At 36.1% G+C, this 21,292-nt stretch overlaps 1 protein-coding gene across 1 annotated transcript in view; it reads left to right on the top strand.

Moving 5' to 3' along the window:
• Nucleotides 1-21,033, top strand: part of LOC144089967 (cysteine-rich motor neuron 1 protein) — a 36,771-nt gene extending 15,738 nt beyond the window's left edge. Inside the window, exons 7-15 of the mRNA XM_077621235.1 lie at nt 508-636; nt 1,110-1,263; nt 3,385-3,506; nt 5,737-5,955; nt 6,816-7,031; nt 18,604-18,825; nt 19,522-19,647; nt 20,038-20,216; nt 20,293-21,033. Coding sequence (XP_077477361.1) covers nt 508-636; nt 1,110-1,263; nt 3,385-3,506; nt 5,737-5,955; nt 6,816-7,031; nt 18,604-18,825; nt 19,522-19,647; nt 20,038-20,216; nt 20,293-20,460 — 1,535 coding nt within the window. The 3' untranslated portion in view covers nt 20,461-21,033. The remainder of the gene's footprint in view (nt 1-507; nt 637-1,109; nt 1,264-3,384; nt 3,507-5,736; nt 5,956-6,815; nt 7,032-18,603; nt 18,826-19,521; nt 19,648-20,037; nt 20,217-20,292) is intronic.
• Nucleotides 21,034-21,292: the final 259 nt, after the last annotated feature.

Below are 21,292 nucleotides of genomic sequence, written 5' to 3'. Positions count from 1 at the left end.
CGTTTACCCAGTACAACAGTTGTTAGCACGCCTGCCTCACAGTTCTAAGATCCTGGGTTCAATACCAGGTAGATTCCAACCTTCCTGTGGGAAGTTTGCTTGTTCTCCCCGGGCCCGCGTGGGTTTTCTCCGGGTACTCTGCCCTCCCTACATTCCATGAGCGTGCATAAACTTTCAAATCGCTATTCACTGTTGTGATAACTGTCCCTGAAAGCAGATTTATTCTTCACGGTTCTTTTAGTCCCTTTTATAAAAACGAGACCCTCCTTTTTTGGGCGTAAAGATAATTGGTTAGAGCCCGCTGCACTGTTCCTCCCACTCAAACGTGCCAAAAGATTTTGACGGGACTAATCGTGGCCCTCCGCTGTAATTGCTCTATATTTATCCACAATTACTCTTTTTCTCGAATAGGTGGTGATTAGGAGTCGGCGGCAGGGCTCATGTGACATACAAACAAACAAACCAGCGTCTGAAAATAAATGTTTTTCTGTGGTCTGTTTCCTGCAGAACCTTCCTATGAAACGGTGAGCCCCATGCTGTGCCCTCCTTTGGAAAACTGCAGCCTTTCCGAGAACGACTGCCCTTATGGCTTCTATCAAGACGTCAACGGATGCCTGCTGTGCCAGTGTCTCAACAGTAAGTCCGCGTTACTTCTTGACCAAACTTGAAGCCCACTGGTTTAAAAATATTTTAAAATATGGTCAAATTTGGCAATTGAGTACAGTGGCCTGTAGGGCCTGAAATTGCTCACATTTGTAAAACAAGGCTCAAAAATTAGTGTTATTTTTTATGTATATATATATTTTTTACAATTGTAAACACTTTCCGTGGTGACATACTTTCATCAAAATATGCATTCATTATTAGCACGGATAAAAAGACATCAACTATCGTGAATTACATTACTTTGGAGGCCAAACAAGAGGGATCATTCTTTTTTTTTCTTTTCTTTTTTCTTTCCTCAGAAGGTAGTTGTTTTTCTTTTCTAAGAAAGTAGCTTTTTTCGTTTTTCCTTTTTTTTTTAATCTTGAGTTATCATTTGGCATTGGGAAATGTTTTTTTTCTTCTGGCTATTCGTGACGGGCTGACCTCCCCTTTAACTCTTCCAGATGACTCCTGCCCCGACCTGGAAAAACACTGTCCCTTGAAATGCCCCGCGGGATACGAGAGGGACGACTTTGGCTGCCAGGTGTGCGAGTGCAGCGCCCCTGTGCCCAGGTGTCGACCTTTGACCTGCGCCAAGACCTGCCCCTTTGGATTTATGTGAGTGCACAAATCGAATCGTTTGACGTTTGTCATTTGTTGTCTTTGGACTCGCTCTGAGAACGACATGAATATACTACATTTAATATTCGAAAAATTTGATGCTCAGCGTTCCGTCTTGAAAATCTTCAAAATATTTTTTTTACTTTTTACACTGAAATGCCCAAACGGTTAAACTAATTCTCTCTTTTTGCCTAAACCGTTAAAAAGCAAATGAAATTCATTCAAATCTAAGCTTTAATGGTCCCCTAGAGCAAAAATTCCTATATAATTTGCCATAATTTCATATATAATTTGCCATAATTTCATATATAATTTGCATCATTTTTGCATGGTACATCAGTTTTTTAATCAAAATATCACATTGATCAAAATCCATGTATCTGACACGAGTCGTTTGGCAACATTCCACAACTAACGTTTACAGTTTCAACAAAACCTTTTTTTTTTAACAAAAATATCCTTTTCGAGTGGAAATATTTACATTTTCAAACTAGTTCATAAGTGATTATCTAAGAAAGCTCCACAGTGGTTAACTCTATAGCACACTGAAAAATATTTTTATTGAATCGAAAAAAAAAATGATATCCACTATGAGCTCTATTATTCTAATCCAGTAAAATTAGGCCTTTCTATCTGGCAGTTTATAACGTGAACGACTCCTCCGAGAACAAAGCACTTCATTGAGGCAGTCAACCTGAGGTTGGAGCAGTCTTAGAAGGGGTTAAGGTCTCACGAGTGCATCAACATTTCGGTATTTCCCCGCCCAAAACCACCCACCCACCAACCGCAGCGTGCGTGTAAACACACAAAGTCAAAGGAAGAATTCTTATCTTAGTAAGAATGCCGGTAAAGCGTCTATTTCTACTTTTGGTTTGGACTTAAACTTGGTGGTCACTGCAGATTTCTAAATCAGGATGAGTGGGAGAGTCTTTCTTAGCCTCTGAGTTCCTTCTTAAAGTCCATTAAATATTATTAATATTGTCAAGTGGGTACACATTGGGCTTCTTAAATTACATTTGTTAGTTGTTTGTTCCCAAGATGTTGCCGTGGTTTCATCACTTTGCTATTGAGAGGCTTAAAAGTAGATTTAGACAAATCTATAAAAGATCTATCTATCCACCATCAGGAAAGCGCTAAATGCATAAATCCAGTCATAAAAAGTGGAAATACGATATGATCCGTGACAAAAAAAATCCCTATTTGTGTTAGTAAAAGCAGACTCAAGCATGCTCTGAGAATTGCATACCTGTCAACTTGAACTAATACGTTTTTCCCGTATTTTATACGTTTTTTGATCATTTCAAATTGTGTACGCCGTATAACAACTTTTGTATGACATTTTTTAAGTACGATTTTTGTAAAACTGAGCTCGTTTTACCCATTTCAGCTCTAATCCGGATCGTCTCGGTCACTGGTAGCAGATGAAAACATTGTCGACTGCTAATATTGGCATTCTCCTTACAAACATTTGGCTTTTCACTATATAAATATAGCGTGTCAGCAAGCAATGTACCCACACAGTCAAGATGTCATACAGCGACAGAATCTTAAATTTAGTGTATCCTGATTGGGCACCCCTTCTACTTTGGAGCTAATTTTAGACTTTTAAGTGTGCCCTATGTGAGTTTTTTTTAAATAGCTTAATAAGGGGAATTGCAATAATTAATAAGGGGAGCAATTGGTATAGAATTGCATCCATGCTTTCCTTCCTCAGCCGTCGATTAAGTAATCCACTTCAATTTGACAAGAACGCCCATCTTCCACTTTTCCTCCATAAAATCCCAATCCGATCGCCTTCGGTGCTTCTCAAGGTTTTCTTTAAAGTCCGAGCGCCAGGAGCCGAAGGAGCCGTTGTGATGCAACGGCTTCAATTGAAAGCATCTGAAGCGGATTTACGACCCGTCTCGGTTTCGTATGATGTGCAAACCACAAGAAAATCTTAAGTTAGTCTTTGTTTTATTTGTCCTTCTTCAAAGGCAGCCAAGACAGAGCTAAAAGGAAAAAAAATCCAGATGTCAAATACACCCGCATCTGGTCTTGCGACTCCCTCGCGTTCAAACTCGTGCTGGCGTTAATCTTTAACATCCGGGATGTTTTTGTGTGTGTGTCACCTCGCAGTCGGAACAAGCACGGCTGTGAGATGTGTCGCTGCGTCAAGTGCCCCCCCTTCACCTGTGACAAGCACTGCGTTGACGGCTACAGGCAGAACAAGAAGGGATGCTCCATCTGCATGTGTAAAGGTACCTCACACTCCAAAATTTTACCAAAGGCCATTCATTGAAGCTGTGCATTATAGTGCGCAATATACGGTAAACTCGTATAACCCTGCAAGAACCAATCGCAGGGCACAATATTTATCCGTTCATTCCTTTTTCCGTTCTGCTTATTCGTTTGCGGGGCTGCTGGAGCTCATCCCAGCCAACTAGGCAGATACCCAGAATCCGTGGCCAGCCAATCGCAGGGCACAATTCGTGCTCACTCTTGTTAGTAGGGACAATTTAGGGTGGTCAACCACCCGAGCATGCATGTTTTTTGTGGGGATGTGGGAGGAAAGTGTAGTACCCGGAGGAAACCCATGCAGACACCAGGGACAACATGCAAACTCCACATAGTGAGGACCCACCTGGAATCAAACCCTGGACCCCAGAGCGGTGATAAAAAAAACAAGCTAACACAACAAGAGGATGATTTATATCATCTTAAAAATAGATATTGCATAGGATAAAATGATGATAGTGATTGTGGACCGTAATTGTTGTTTTAGTGCAATGTAACGTTTTAAAAAGCATTCATCAAATGGCAAAAAGGCACTCACTTAAGGCGCGTGATTGGTTCCTGGTGCAAGATTGACCAATGAGCATCCACCGCACCGTCGTGCCGTTTACCAATTAATTGTACCTTGGCGATCGACTGGTAATTCGCCAGTGGACTAATGAGACATGTTAAGTCTAGTGTAGGATTGCACAGTCGTGCCTTTGTTTATATTAGCAGTTTAACTGCCTATAATTATCTGAACTACTGTAAATTCCTGCGGTTACTTGAAGAGAGTTGCCTTCAGCAAAAGGGATTTTTGAAAGTGCAGCTTCAGGCCAAATTTTGGAGTCCCTGATATTAAATACTACAGAGTGGGATTGTTCACGCTCGCACACTTGTACCACTGTAAATCCCAGCTGAAAGTAAATGGAAGGAAATACGGGGAAAATGGACGTGTGAGTTTGTTCTACAAAGCTGCACTTTTGATTTCCTCTGACCTCTGGCTGCTCCTCTGCGGAGACTTCGATGTTTGCCTTTTTTGGGCTTTTGCTTGGTATTTGCATTTATCCAGTAGCTAAGGGTGCAACTCTAATTAGATTCCTCGGAGTCAAAATCCAGATGCCCGATTTAGACTGCATTTTACTCTTTGGCTTTTCTTTCTTTTTTTGCGTTAAAAATATTTTGACCTGGATATTGGCAAGGAGAAACGCTTGCACGCTTTTACTGTAAACAAATTAACGTTAAACTGAAAAGACTCGTTTGTATGCTTTAGTGAAAATATTCAGTGTTGGTTAAAAGTTTGCAACTTGAGGCTGTAGAGCCGTATTCGGCTCTTTGACGACTTTGGAAGTTAGAAAATTCTGTGCCATTGATGATACTTGCCGTCCAATCATCCTTCTGTTTATTACTGGTAAACGTCCAATGTATTTAAACTAGGAGGGTTGGCAGCGAGCGATTGGAAATCTATCACCGTCAGTGGCAACTTATGTGCTAAATCACCGGTGTGAAAGTGGCGGGGCGGGGGCCAGAGTTGGCCCGGTTACATCACTTTGTGCGGCTCGATGAATCGTAAATCGTGTCGACATATTTTTGATTTGAATAAGAATGTTAACTGTAAAAAATATACAAGTCATTTTTAAATCAAAAAAGCATTTTTTTTAATAATAAAAAATATTTCATAAAAAAATTGAACATTTTCTGTAAATAAAAAGAATAGATTTAATGATAGTAAGGCTTTTTTTCATTAAAAACGACATAGTATAGTAAGGCTTTTTTTTTCTTAAAAAAACGACATAGTATAGTAAGGCTTTTTTTCATAAAAAACGACATAGTATAGTAAGGCTTTTTTTCTTAAGAAAACGACATAGTATAGTAAGGCTTTTTTTCTTAAAAAACGACATAGTATATATAGTAAGGCTTTTTTTCTTAAAAAACGACACAGTATAGGAAGGCTTTAGATACAAAAATATATTCCTTAATGTATTTACTCCCTTTCATATTTCAAAATAAAAACAAATGGTTAATAGATTTTAATCTATTATTTTCATTTTTTTGTGTAGATTTAAAAAAAACTAAAAATCTAAAAACTGAATATTCAGGTCGGGATCCATAAAGGATTATCATACACCAGAAGACAATTTTTATAAAAAGATCATCTTTGCCGAATCCCGACTTTTTTTGAAAGGTGTTTTTTGTTGTTGTTTTTTCATTGCTCAGAGAACGCACGTTCGCCCAGCGCCACCGCCACCTACCCGCTCCCCAGTTTTTGCTTTACTTCTAACGGCAACCGGTACGAGGAAGGCGAAAGCTGGCACGATGGCTGCCGCGACTGCTACTGTCATTCCGGGAGGGAGATGTGCGTGCTCATTTCCTGTCCCGTGCCGGGCTGCCCTCATCCGGCCATGAAGCCGGACCAATGTTGTCCTACGTGTGAGGGTGAGTCGCACCATTTTTCTGATTGCTTCTCGGTGCAGACAATTTCAACTTCATTTCCACTAACGCGAAAAATATTATTTCAGTGGTGTCTGTTAAGAACTACAAAAAATTAGATAACAATAGCCTAAAAAAACAACAACAAGCAAAAAACATAAGTTGCACTTGAGTATTAGTTTTGCAGGCCCAGCTAAACTATAAAAAAGTGACTTATAGTCCAGACAATACCACAAGTGTATTTAAATTTTAAAAATGTGTATTAATGGAATTAATTTTTATTTAATTCATGCATTTAATTATAATAATAATAACAATAGGAATAATAATAGTAGTAGTAGTAGTAGTAGTAGTAATAGTAGTAATAATAATAATGATAATAATAGTAGTAATAGTAAATATTATCTTAATTTTTGAATAAAAACAACAAAAACAGTCAATCTTTTTCTCATTATTTTACATTTTTTTAAAATATTTATTTATTTGGTTTGATTATTTATTTATTTTAAAGGGGGTGTAAAAAGATTTTTTTTGTTGGTGTTCAAACTTAACAAATTGTATTGAACTTTAATTTTATTGAAAAAGGATGAGCCACGGGCCTTGAGTTTGACACCAGTAATTTAGTTTTGTTTGTTTTTGTTCCTCTCTGCTTCTTTAAATCCAGTTTCAAGATGCTGGAAGAGAAGTTAATGGCTTAAATATTTAAAAATCTACTAGTTTGCACCCAGAGCACAACATGATAAGACTTAGCAGATGTCAGCAAGTGCCAAAACACAACCTGTGCACATTTTCCAGTGCTGCTGGGTAGGCATTCCTCTCAAATGGCTTAAACGTGACACCATTTCTCTCCACTTGTAACAATTTAGATGAATCCGGTAGCGGGCTGCCGGAGGGCATGGACATGGTGGTGTGCAGGGCTCCCGGGGGAGAGTTTTACGTGGAGGGGGAGACCTGGGACCTGGACGAGTGTACCCGTTGCACCTGCAGGCAGGGACGCGTCCTCTGCGATACGGAAGTTTGTCCCCCGGCTCTTTGCCAGACACCTACCAGGAATAAGGACACCTGCTGTCATTCGTGCTTGGGTGAGTTATTTCAAGATTATACTTGAAAACGGTGTCCTATGTTTTGCCAACTAGAGGATGGGAGGGCAAGTGCAGCCACCTATTGTTTATTTCCACCAAAAACATGTGGCAAGAAAGCTTCTGATGGGTTTTAAATATATATGAGAAATTGTGCAATGTAATATAACAATATTCTTCAGAACGAATTTTTAAAACACAATCAATTTTTTCTTAAAAAATGACCATGTAAAGTAAGGCATTTTTTCTTAAAAAATTACTATGCATGGTGAGTCTTTTTTCGAAAAAAAAATCAAATAGTAAAGTAAGCCTTTTTTCTTAAAAAACGACCATGTATAGTAAGGCATTTCTTCTTAAAAAACGACCATGCATAGTAAGGCATTTTTCTTAAAAAACAACTATGTATAGTAAGGCTTTTTTCTTAAAAAAACGACATAGCATAGCAAGGCTTTTTTTTCCCATAAAATACGACATAGTATAGTAAGGCTTTTTTTTCATAAAAAAACGACATAGTATAGTAAGGCTTTTTTCCCTAAAAAACGACAGTATATTAAGGCTTTTATTTCATTAAAAATGACATAGTATAGTAAGGTTTTCTTCTTAAAAAAACGACATAGTATAGTAAGGCCTTATTCTTAAAAAAACGACATAGTATAGTAAGGCTTTTTTTCATAAAAAACGACATAGTATAGTAAGGCTTTTTTTCATAAAAAAACGACATAGTATAGTAAGGCTTTTTTTCATAAAAAACGACATAGTATAGTAAGGCTTTTTTTCATAAAAAACGACATAGTATAGTAAGGCTTTTTTCATAAAAAACGACATAGTATAGTAAGGCTTTTTTTCATAAAAACGACATAGTATAGTAAGGCTTTTTTTCATAAAAACGACATAGTATAGTAAGGCTTTTTTTCATAAAAAACGACATAGTATAGTAAGGCTTTTTTTCATTAAAAACGACATAGTATAGTAAGGCTTTTTTTCATTAAAAAAACGACATAGTATAGTAAGGCTTTTTTTCATTAAAAAACAACAGTATAGTAAGGCTTTTTTTCATAAAAAACTACATAGTATAGTAAGGCATTTTTATAATTTAAAATGTAGACAATGTATAGTAAGCCTTTTATTGGTTAAAAAAAGTAGACAATGTATAGTAAGCCTTTTATTGGTTAAAAAATGACTATGTAGAGCAGGGGTCTCGAACTCAATTTACCTGGGGGCCGCTAGAGGCCGAGTCTGGGTGAGACTGGGCCGCATCAGGATTTCCACAAGAAAAGCACTGATAAAACATTCAGTTCTATGCTGAGAGCAGCGGAGGAGTGTGCGCGCCGAGCGGAGTGATCGGCCTCACGGCTTCTCCTCCGCCCAGCTGATTGGAGGAATGAATGAGTGAGTGAGCGAGGCACTGGACAGCCCGGCCGATGTCCCGCCCTCCATAGCCGTATACCTCACCGTGATTGGTTCATTCAGCTCCGAACCAAAGTTCCCTCTAATTTTTTGTTGGTCTGAGCAGAAAGACAACCTCCCTGAGCGAACTGAGTACCAGTGTGAGCGACATCATCGGTACTCGGATGATTCGCCTAAAGATGTTTCGCCGACGGACGTTTGACAGACGGGCAGGTCGCCGAATGGACGTTCCACCGAACGTTCATTCGGCCGAACGGAGGTTTCGCCGAAACGGGATTCGAACGCTCGCCCCGCCGGATCGTGTGTGTACAAGTTTTTCAACCTCGGCCCGCGGGCCATATACGGCCCGTTAGGATTTTTAATCCGGCCCGCCGCCGGTGTTGTCCAAATGATAGTAAAAATCAATGTTCGTCTACCATCAATGGCAGCCCGGGAATAAGCACTCTTGGGCGGGCATGGCAGTCCGGGAATAAGCACTCTTGGGCAGGCAGATGTAGCAGAACCGAGCCGTAAAATGACAGCAATCCGGTCAAATCCATCCTAAAACAGCATTTAATGATTAAATACAAATACTGGATGATATCGCGATGGAGGCAAAAAAACGTCTATAGACGTCCATTCGCCAAATGGCTCAAAATGCTCTCAAATTCGGTCAAATCCAGCTGAAAACAGCGTTTAATGATTAAATACAAATACTAGTATTTGTATTTAATCATTAAACTAACAAATACTAGTACGACCTGTCCGTCTGTCAAACGTCCGTCGGCGAAACGTCTTTAGGCGAATCATCCGGTCACGACATCATCATTGCTCGCTATCGGCACACCAGTATCACACCTGCCACAAGCAGGTGCATGTCAATGTTCCCTCTAATTTTTCATGTAAAACATGCTGTAAAACAAGAAAAACATGAGTGGACAGAGCTACTGCCACTGGCTGCCACTTAAACGGCGCCATCATGGGGAAAGGGGTAAAAAAAAAAAAAAAAAAAAAAAAAAAATTCCATCTTTCATATTAAGACGGGGGCCGCAAATTATCGTCCCGCGGGCCGCAGTTGGCCCGCGGGCCGCAAGTTTGAGACCCCTGATGTAGAGTAAGGCATTTTTTGTTTTTAATTACCATGTATAGTAAGGCTTTTTTTCTTCATGAAACCCAATGTAAAGTAGGGTTAATTTTCAATTAAAAGTAGACCATGTATAATAAGGCTTTTATTGGTTCAAAAAATAGACCGTGTACAGTAAGGCATTTTAAAAAAAGACCATGTATAGTAAGGCATTTTTCTTAAATGTCCATCTAATTGAATTGTATGCTTTTATTGTCATTATACAATTATAATGAGGTTTAAAACTTTCACCACATAGTGCACAAATATCAACAGACAGACAAATAAATAATCACCAAATAAGAAATGAATAAATAAGTAGTCCAAGTGAGGTCAGCAGAGTGAAGCGGGCTTGTTCCATCTGAAGTCCAGGTTGAGTTCCATGGTTTTTGTAGACGTTCAGCGTCAAGTCGCACCACCATCTGAGACTATGGACGCAACAACAAACAAGCAGACACATAGAGATCAATATATCGTAGAGAAAAATAATGAAAAAAAACCGACAATGTATAGTAAGGCATTTTTTTTAAAACGACATAGTATAGTAAGGCTTTTTTTCATTAAAAAAACGACATAGTATAGTAAGGCTTTTTTCTTAAAAAAACGACATAGTATAGTAAGGCTTTTTTCTTAAGAAAACGACATAGTATAGTAAGGCCTTTTTTTCCATAAAAAACGACATAGTATAGTAAGGCTTTTTTCATAAAAAACGACATAGTACAGTAAGGCTTTTTTCTTATAAAAAATGACATGTAATAGTAAGGCTTTTTTCTTAAGAAAACGACATAGTATAGTAAGGCTTTTTTTCATAAAAAACGACATAGTATAGTAAGGCTTTTTTCTTAAGAAAACGACATAGTATAGTAAGGCTTTTTTTCATAAAAAACGACATAGTATAGTAAGGCTTTTTTTCTTAAAAAACGACATAGTATAGTAAGGCCTTTTTTTCCATAAAAAACGACATAGTATAGTAAGGCTTTTTTTCATAAAAAACGACATAGTATAGTAAGGCTTTTTTTTTCTTAAAAACGTCTTAGTATAGTAAGGCTTTTTTCATAAAAAACGACATAGTATAGTAAGGCTTTTTTCTTATAAAAAATGACATGTAATAGTAAGGCTTTTTTCTTAAGAAAACGACATAGTATAGTAAGGCTTTTTTTCATAAAAAACGACATAGTATAGTAAGGCTTTTTTCTTAAAAAACGACATAGTATAGTAAGGCTTTTTTTTCTTCTTAAAAACGTCTTAGTATAGTAAGGCTTTTTTCATAAAAAACGACATAGTATAGTAAGGCTTTTTTCTTATAAAAAATGACATGTAATAGTAAGGCTTTTTTCTTAAGAAAACGACATAGTATAGTAAGGTTTTTTTTCATAAAAAACGACATAGTATAGTAAGGCTTTTTTTCTTAAAAAACGACATAGTATAGTAAGGCCTTTTTTCCATAAAAAACGACATAGTATAGTAAGGCTTTTTTTCATAAAAAACGTCTTAGTATAGTAAGGCTTTTTTCATAAAAAACGACATAGTATAGTAAGGCTTTTTTCTTATAAAAAATGACATGTAATAGTAAGGCTTTTTTCTTAAGAAAACGACATAGTATAGTAAGGCTTTTTTTCATAAAAAAACGACATAGTATAGTAAGGCTTTTTTCTTAAAAAACGACATAGTATAGTAAGGCTTTTTTTCATAAAAAACGACATAGTATAGTAAGGCTTTTTTCATTAAAAAAACGACATAGTATAGTAAGGCTTTTTTTTTTCATAAAAAACGACATAGTATAGTAAGGCTTTTTTCATAAAAAAACGACATAGTATAGTAAGGCTTTTTTTCTTAAGAAAACGACATAGTATAGTAAGGCTTTTTTCTTTAAAAACGACATAGTATAGTAAGGCTTTTTTTCTTAAAAAACGACATAGTATAGTAAGGCTTTTTTTCATAAAAAACGACATAGTATAGTAAGGCTTTTTTTCATAAAAAACGACATAGTATAGTAAGGCTTTTTTCATTAAAAAAACGACATAGTATAGTAAGGCTTTTTTTTTTCATAAAAAACGACATAGTATAGTAAGGCTTTTATTCATAAAAAACGACATAGTATAGTAAGGCTTTTTTTCTTAAAAAACGACATAGTATAGTAAGGCCTTTTTTTCCATATAAAAACGACATAGTATAGTAAGGCTTTTTTCATTAAAAAAACGACATAGTATAGTAAGGCCTTATTCTTAAAAAAACGACATAGTATAGTAAGGCTTTTTTTTCTTCTTAAAAACGTCTTAGTATAGTAAGGCTTTTTTCATAAAAAAACGACATAGTATAGTAAGGCTTTTTTCATAAAAAACGACATAGTATAGTAAGGCTTTTTTCTTATAAAAAATGACATGTAATAGTAAGGCTTTTTTCTTAAGAAAACGACATAGTATAGTAAGGCTTTTTTCTTTAAAAACGACATAGTATAGTAAGGCTTTTTTTCTTAAAAAACGACATAGTATAGTAAGGCTTTTTTTCTTAAAAAACGACATAGTATAGTAAGGCTTTTTTTCATAAAAAACGACATAGTATAGTAAGGCTTTTTTCATTAAAAAAACGACATAGTATAGTAAGGCTTTTTTTTCATAAAAAACGACATAGTATAGTAAGGCTTTTTTCATAAAAAAACGACATAGTATAGTAAGGCTTTTTTTCTTAAGAAAACGACATAGTATAGTAAGGCTTTTTTTCTTTAAAAACGACATAGTATAGTAAGGCTTTTTTTCATAAAAAACGACATAGTATAGTAAGGCTTTTTTCTTAAGAAAACGACATAGTATAGTAAGGCTTTTTTTCTTAAGAAAACGACATAGTATAGTAAGGCTTTTTTTCTTTAAAAACGACATAGTATAGTAAGGCTTTTTTCTTAAAAAAACGACATAGTATAGTAAGGCTTTTTTTTCTTCTTAAAAACGTCTTAGTATAGTAAGGCTTTTTTCATAAAAAACGACATAGTATAGTAAGGCTTTTTTCTTATAAAAAATGACATGTAATAGTAAGGCTTTTTTCTTAAGAAAACGACATAGTATAGTAAGGCTTTTTTCTTAAGAAAACAACATAGTATAGTAAGGCTTTTTTTCATAAAAAACGACATAGTATAGTAAGGCTTTTTTTCTTAAAAAACGACATAGTATAGTAAGGCCTTTTTTTCCATAAAAAACGACATAGTATAGTAAGGCTTTTTTTCATAAAAAACGTCTTAGTATAGTAAGGCTTTTTTCATAAAAAACGACATAGTATAGTAAGGCTTTTTTCTTATAAAAAATGACACGTAATAGTAAGGCTTTTTTCTTAAGAAAACGACATAGTATAGTAAGGCTTTTTTTCATAAAAAACGACATAGTATAGTAAGGCTTTTTTCTTAAAAAACGACATAGTATGGTAAGGCTTTTTTTCATAAAAAACGACATAGTATAGTAAGGCTTTTTTTTTCATAAAAAACGACATAGTATAGTAAGGCTTTTTTCATAAAAAACGACATAGTATAGTAAGGCTTTTTTTCTTAAGAAAACGACATAGTATAGTAAGGCTTTTTTCTTTAAAAACGACATAGTATAGTAAGGCTTTTTTTCTTAAAAAACGACATAGTATAGTAAGGCTTTTTTTCATAAAAAACGACATAGTATAGTAAGGCTTTTTTTTCTTCTTAAAAACGTCTTAGTATAGTAAGGCTTTTCTTCTTAAAAAACGACATAGTATAGTAAGGCTTTTTTCATAAAAAACGACATAGTATAGTAAGGCTTTTTTCTTATAAAAAATGACATAGTATAGTAAGGCTTTTTTCTTAAGAAAACGACATAGTATAGTAAGGCTTTTTTCATAAAAAACGACATAGTATAGTAAGGCTTTTTTCTTATAAAAAATGACATGTAATAGTAAGGCTTTTTTCTTAAGAAAACGACATAGTATAGTAAGGCTTTTTTCTTAAGAAAACGACATAGTATAGTAAGGCTTTTTTCTTAAGAAAACGACATAGTATAGTAAGGCTTTTTTTCATAAAAAACGACATAGTATAGTAAGGCTTTTTTTCTTAAAAAACGACATAGTATAGTAAGGCATTTTTTCATAAAAAACGACATAGTATAGTAAGGCTTTTTTCATTAAAAAAACGACATAGTATAGTAAGGCTTTTTTTCATAAAAAACGACATAGTATAGTAAGGCTTTTTTTCATAAAAAAACGACATAGTATAGTAAGGCTTTTTTTCATAAAAAACGACATAGTATAGTAAGGCTTTTTTTCATAAAAAACGACATAGTATAGTAAGGCTTTTTTTCATAAAAAACGACATAGTATAGTAAGGCTTTTTTTCTTAAAAAACGACATCGTATAGTAAGGCTTTTTTTCAAAAAAAACGACATAGTATAGTAAGGCTTTTTTCTTAAGAAAACGACATAGTATAGTAAGGCTTTTTTTCATAAAAACAACATAGTATAGTAAGGCTTTTTTTCATTAAAAAAACAACATATTATAGTAAGGCGTTTTTTCATAAAAACGACATAGTATAGTGAGGCTTTTTTCTTAAGAAAACGACATAGTATAGTAAGGCTTTTTTCATAAAAACGACATAGTATAGTAAGGCTTTTTTCATTAAAAAAACAACATAGTATAGTAAGGCTTTTTTTTTCATAAAAAACGACATAGTATGGTAAGGCTTTTTTTCATAAAAAACAACATAGTATAGTAAGGCTTTTTTTCATAAAAAACAACATAGTATAGTAAGGCTTTTTTTCATAAAAACGACATAGTATAGTAAGGCTTTTTTTCATTAAAAAAACGACATATTATAGTAAGGCTTTTTTTCATAAAAACGACATAGTATAGTAAGGCTTTTTTCATTAAAAAAACAACATAGTATAGTAAGGCTTTTTTTCATAAAAAACGACATAGTATGGTAAGGCTTTTTTTCATAAAAAACGACATAGTATAGTAAGGCTTTTTTTCATAAAAAACAACATAGTATAGTAAGGCTTTTTTTCATAAAAAACGACATAGTATAGTAAGGCTTTTTTTCATAAAAAAACGACATAGTATAGTAAGGCTTTTTTTCATAAAAAACGACATAGTATAGTAAGGCTTTTTTTCATAAAAAAATAGTAAGGCTTTTTTCTTAAGAAAACGACATGGTATAGTAAGGCTTTTTTTCTTAAAAAATCGACATAGTATAGTAAGGCTTTTTTCATTAAAAAAACAACATAGTATAGTAAGGCTTTTTTTTCATAAAAAACGACATAGTATGGTAAGGCTTTTTTTCATAAAAAACGACATAGTATAGTAAGGCTTTTTTTCATAAAAAACGACATAGTATAGTAAGGCTTTTTTTCATAAAAAACGACATAGTATAGTAAGGCTTTTTTTCATAAAAAACGACATAGTATAGTAAGGCTTTTTTTCATAAAAAAACGACATAGTATAGTAAGGCTTTTTTTCATAAAAAACGACATAGTATAGTAAGGCTTTTTTTCATAAAAAAATAGTAAGGCTTTTTTCTTAAGAAAACGACATGGTATAGTAAGGCTTTTTTTCTTAAAAAATCGACATAGTATAGTAAGGCTAAGAAAGTCGGAGAATAAATCTGACTTCTGATTCTTCTCCTAGTTATTGCTGTGGTCCAGTGGCAAAAATATTGGTTCAGAACTTGAGGTGGGAATCAGGAGTGAGTTCAATTCCACTCTTTGCAATTCACTAATTGTTTATTGAGGTAATGAAAAGGATAAATATAACTTCCAATCACTTCATTGCTGAAGTCACTGTGGTCCAGTTGCAAAGACAAACGGTCAGAACTTCTGGTGGACTCAAGTTCAAATCAGGAATGAGTTCAATTCCACTCTTTGCAATTCTCAAATTGTTTATTGAGGTAATGAAAAGGATAGATATAACTTCCAATCACATCATTTCGGAAGTCACTGTGGTCCAGTGGCAAAGACAATGGGTCAAAATTTAAGCTGGACACAAGTTCCAATCAGGAGTGAGTTCATTTCCACTCTTTGCAATTCTCAAATTGTTTATTGAGGTAATGAAAAGGATGAATATAACTTCCAATCACATCATTTCAGAAGTCACTGTGGTCCAGTGGCAAAGACAATGGGTCAGAACTTCAGGTGGACTCAAGTTCAAATCAGGAATGAGTTCAATGCCACTCTTTGCAATTCTCAAATTGTTTATTGAGGTAATGAAAAGGATAAATATAACTTCCAATCAGCCAATTTCAGAAGTCACTGTGGTCCAGTGGCGAAGACAATGGGTCAGACAGTGGATTTGACTGTTATGTGGGAGACTGGGGTTCGAATCCCGCTCTCGTTTGACTGATCACTACACTAGTAGTTCAGTAAATGGGTAATCCTTTTTTCATTAAAATAAAGACTTAGTCATTTTTTTCAGCAAAACAATTATGTTCCGGTCAGCCTTCGGCTGACCGGAAGACAGTTGGGGGGGGGGGGGGTTCCTGGTGGCGTTCGACAGTCGGCCTTCGGCCGACTGCCGACGCCATACAGTCGTCGACACCGGGACGTGAACCCTCGACACCCACGTCGCAGGCAGGTGACTTACCCACTGCACCACGAGGCGGCCCGCCTATACATGATTGGAAGTTATATTCATCCTTTTCATTACCAAATAAACAATTTGAGAATTGCAAAGAGTGGACTTGAACTCACTCCTGATTTGAACTTGTGTCCACCTTAAATTTTGACCCATTGTCTTTGCCACTGGACCACAGTGACTTCTGAAATGATGTGATTGGAAGTTATATTCATCCTTTTCATTACCTCAATAAACAATTTGAGAATTGCAAAGAGTGGAATTGAACTCACTCCTGATTGGAACTTGTCTCCAGCTTAAATTTTGACCCATTGTCTTTGCCACTGGACCACAGTGACTTCTGAAATGATGTGATTGGAAGTTATATTCATCCTTTTCATTACCTCAATAAACAATTTGAGAATTGCAAAGAGTGGAATTGAACTCACTCCTGATTGGAACTTGTGTCCAGCTTAAATTTTGACCCATTGTCTTTGCCACTGGACCACAGTGACTTCTGAAATGATGTGATTGGAAGTTATATTCATCCTTTTCATTACCTCAATAAACAATTTGAGAATTGCAAAGAGTGGAATTGAACTCACTCCTGATTGGAACTTGTGTCCAGCTTAAATTTTGACCCATTGTCTTTGCCACTGGACCACAGTGACTTCTGAAATGATGTGATTGGAAGTTATATTCATCCTTTTCATTACCTCAATAAACAATTTGAGAATTGCAAAGAGTGGAATTGAACTCACTCCTGATTGGAACTTGTGTCCACCTGAAGTTTTTTAGGGGAAAAAAGCCATACTATACTATGTCGTTTTTTTAGGAAAAAAAGCCTTACTATATTATGTCGTTTTTTAAGAAAAAAAGCCTTACTATACATGTTCTTTTTTAAACAAAAAAGCCTTACTATACATGGTCATTTTTTAAGAAAAAAGCCTTACTATACATGGTCTTTTTTGTAAATAAAAAGCCTTACTATACTATGTCGTTTTTAAAGACAAAAAAGCCTTACTATACTGTGTCGTTTTTAAAGAAAATAAGCCTTACTATACTATGTCGTCTTTAAAGAAAAAAGCCTATACTATGTTGTTTTTTAAGAAAAAAGCCTTACTATACTATGTCGTTTTTTACGAAAAAAAGCCTTACAATACTATGTCGTTTTTTTTAAGAAAAAAGCCTTACAATACTATGTCAATTTTTAAGAAAAAAAGCCATGCTATACTATGTCGTTTTTAGGGGGGAAAAGCCATACTATACTATGTCGTCTTTTAAGAAAAACGCTTTACTGTACATAGTCGTTTTTTTTAAATAAAAAAGAAAACGACATAGTATAGTAAGGCTTTTTTTCACAAAAAACGACATAGTATAGTAAGGCTTTTTTCATTAAAAAACGACATAGTATAGTAAGGCTTTTTTTTTCTTCATAAAAACGACATAGTATAGTAAGGCTTTTTTCTTATAAAGTGACATATAATAGTAAGGCTTTTTTCTTAAGAAAACGACATGGTATAGTAAGGCTTTTTTCTTAAGAAAACGACATGGTATAGTAAGGCTTTTTTTTCTTTAAAACGTCTTAGTATAGTAAGGTTTTTTTCATAAAAAACGAGATAGTATAGTAAGGCTTTTTTTCATTAAAAAACGACATAGTATAGTAAGGCTTTTTTCTTTAAAAAACGACATAGTATAGTAAGGCTTCTTTTCATAAAAAACGACATGGTATAGTAAGGCATTTTTTCTTAGAAAAAAAGACCATGTATGTAAAGCATTTTTTCTTAAAAAACAACATAGTATAGTAAGGCTTTTTTCTTTAAAAATGACTATATATAGTAAGGCTTTTTTCTTAAAAAAAACGACATAGTATAGTAAGGCTTTTTTCCTTAAAAAACGACAGTGTAGCAAGGCTGTTTAAAAAAAAACGACCATGTATAGTAAGGCATCTATTTTCTTAAAAGAACGACTATGTATAGTAAGGCTTTTTTAAATTAAAAAACGACATAGTGTAGGCTTTTAAAAAAAACGACCATGTATAGTAAGGCATTTTTTTCTTTAAAAACGTCATTGTATAGTAAGGCTTTTTTTCTTAAAAAGACGACTGTATAGTAAGGCTTTTTTTTCTTTAAAAAATGACTAAGTATATAGTAAGGCTTTTTTCTGAAAAAAAAAAGACAGTATAATAAGGCTTGTTTCTTTAAAAAACGACATAGTATAGTAGGCTTTTTTTCTTAAAAACGACAGAGTATACCTAGTAAGGCTATTTTTCATAAAAAAACGATATAGTATAGCAAGGCTTTTTTTCTTAAAAAAACGACATTATAGTAAGGCATTTTTCTTAAAAAAATGACCATGTATAGTTAGGTATATTTTTCTTAAAAAACGACCCTGTAAAGTAAGGCTGATTTTCATTGAAAAAAAAGGTATAGGATGTATAGTGCGGCTTTAATTCATTAACAATAATTCCAAATGACTGAAAACATGTTTCCCTTTCTTTCTGGTCTGCACCTGCAGATGAGAGCCAGAGTCCCCTGTTGCCCGTAAACACCAGCCAGCAGGAGTACTGCATCACCCACGAGGGAGACTTGCTGCTGGCCGGAGACTCCTGGAAGACAAACGCTTGCACTAGTTGCGTCTGCAACAATGGCACCATTCAGTGTTTCTCTCAGCGCTGCCCCCCTGCCAACTGCAGGGTGCCCGTCCTCCGCAAGGGCCAGTGCTGCCCGTACTGTCTCGGTGAGTTTTCAAAGTTCCACTTACATTATTATTATACTTATCAATTCCATTCACATTTGGGGTACCTGACTCACTTCCATAGAATTCTCTACTCGACCAAGCGCTGAGTGGATTGATCACATAGAAAGAAGGATGTTGCTAGCCTAGTCTGTTGTTTTGATCCAAACATTTTCGCACTAGTAGAACAATAGGGGAAAACATCATTCATAACGCTACATGCCAAAAAGAGGGAGTGGCAGAAGGAAAGACTGTTCCAAAACAGGCACGTCAATACGTTTCGGGCCAGCCGCCCTGGCGCGACGTAGGCAAACACTATCGTTGGCTGCATTTTGCATGGCGCGCGCTCACGGCGAAAACATTCCTCAAGCATCCGCACATTCACACGTGCTTCCTGTCCCCGGCGGAATGGGACCGCAACGCTCGCTCCGTGGCGGTGCAGGAAGCGCCGTGTCAGCTTTTCCTAGCAGGGGGAAACCTCGGCACAGGATCCCATTGTTCCACCCGATATGCTATTTGAGCACCCTTTGTTTTTATTATTTGGCTTTCACACGAGGCCTTAAAAGCCACATTGAGAATCGTTTCTAGGATTTCACAGGGGACTGGAAACAATAACACGATTGTACGCCTCTCGGGGTTTTGCATTACAAAGGCCCATTTGAAAGTTAAACTTTTTTTATTTGATTTCTGTCTGGGAAGAAATGACGACATCTGCCCCAGTCCTGTTATCGACCACTCCCCCCAAAACAAGGGTCACCACAAGCGACCGACGGCCCGATGGGAACGGCGCCATCACAGAAAGGCCCGTCGTTGTTGCAGACACAGGTAAGGCAAAAGTTTAGTCGTATTTGCCTTTCTTCCCTTTTAAAAATGTATAATTCATTTTCTATTACTGTGATGCCATGAGCAGTTTCACTGAGCCGACGTGTGAGTGTATAAGTTTGTATGTACTTGCGTTGTCCCTTTAAGAAGCTACATCAGTCAGGGTCTTAACAAGTTTTCCAACAAAAAACAATAAAAGTCCGGGAAATTTGGAGATTTTCTTTAGCCTAATATTTAATAGGGCATTAAGCATGACTAAATAGTAATTCGCAGTTTGTATTTAGAGAATTTGAGCAACGATTTAAATGGTAATTATCACTTACCTTCCGGGCGACCAATCGACCGTGTACCATGACAATCATACTAACCTTTAACACTGGTTTGTTCTGACAGATGAGCCAGTTTTGGGAGAGAATTACCCAAACCAGACCGAGATGGCCCTCATCTACCAATCGGCCGCCTGGATCCTGGCGGGTCTCCTCTTGGCCATCGTTATCTTCCTCATCGTGGCTCTGCTCATCAACAAGAAAAAGAAGTGGGTGCAGATGTCCTGCTACAGCGCTCCCAAAAAGGTGAAATGACCTCTTCCATCCATTTCCGTCGCATCAGCCGGTCACCTAGATCTCACATTTGCCTCTGTCCCTCCAGACTGTCATCTTGAAGCACGTGAACAAGAACCAAGTGGTCTACATGGAGCCCTCCAAGGAGAATAAATTCCAGAACGTGAAGAACGACCGCGGGATGGCCAGTTCTCCCAGCGTGGACAAGATGAGCATCCCCAGAGCCAAGTTGGCTAACAACTGGAAGGCGCGCTAACGTCACGGCCGGACGCCACCTCGTACTGCTGTAATTCATGGTCATTTACGCTTCCGCACACCCTATGGATGCCACCTTCTCGCCCCGCAGTTCCCTTTTGTGACCAAGACAACACGAGGACGCCCCAAGTTCGCAACAGCAATAATATAATGTGACCTTTTTTTTTGGGTGTTTGGAATTTTTTTTCCAGCACGGACATTGTGGTCAGGTGCTGGCGAGACAGACAGACGCACTCTGCTTTACTGCACAACCGCTGAGGCTTCTCCGTCAGACTTTTCGAAATAAAGGCGTATTCACAGCTGCCCGCTTTGGTAAGAACCAAACCTAAAAAATTGGTGGCACTCACATTTTGGGGCTGGTGTGAATACAAACCAAATGCCTGGACTTTGGGGTTATTTCACATTGATTTTAGGTCAGTTCCTGTTTTTTTTTTACGATATCTACAGCATTACCTGTTGACTTTGGAGCATTTGTTTTCTAGCCCTGTTGCAGTTCCGTTCTTCTCAACATCCTTCTACCGATATCTCTTCTTTGGACATGTCCAAACCATCTAAGTCTGCTCTGTCTGACCAAAACGTCTAACCTTAACTCTTATTGTCTTATTTCTAATCCTATCCAACCTGCTCACTCCTAGTTAGCACTGTGGAGGAGTTGCTTTTTCACAACTGAGACCACCTCGCTCCACAGTGCGAACTAGGAGTGAGCAGGTTGGATAGGATTAGAAATGAGACTATAAGAGTCAAGGTTAGACGTTTTGGTCAGAGAGAGTAGACTTAGATGGTTTAGACATGTCCAAAGGAGAGATATCGGTAGAAGGATGTTGAGGAGAACG

The sequence above is a fragment of the Stigmatopora argus genome, chromosome 15, assembly GCF_051989625.1.
Source record: "Stigmatopora argus isolate UIUO_Sarg chromosome 15, RoL_Sarg_1.0, whole genome shotgun sequence".
Taxonomy (NCBI): Eukaryota; Metazoa; Chordata; class Actinopteri; order Syngnathiformes; family Syngnathidae; genus Stigmatopora; species Stigmatopora argus.
This window is presented reverse-complemented; position numbering and strand designations above follow the sequence as displayed.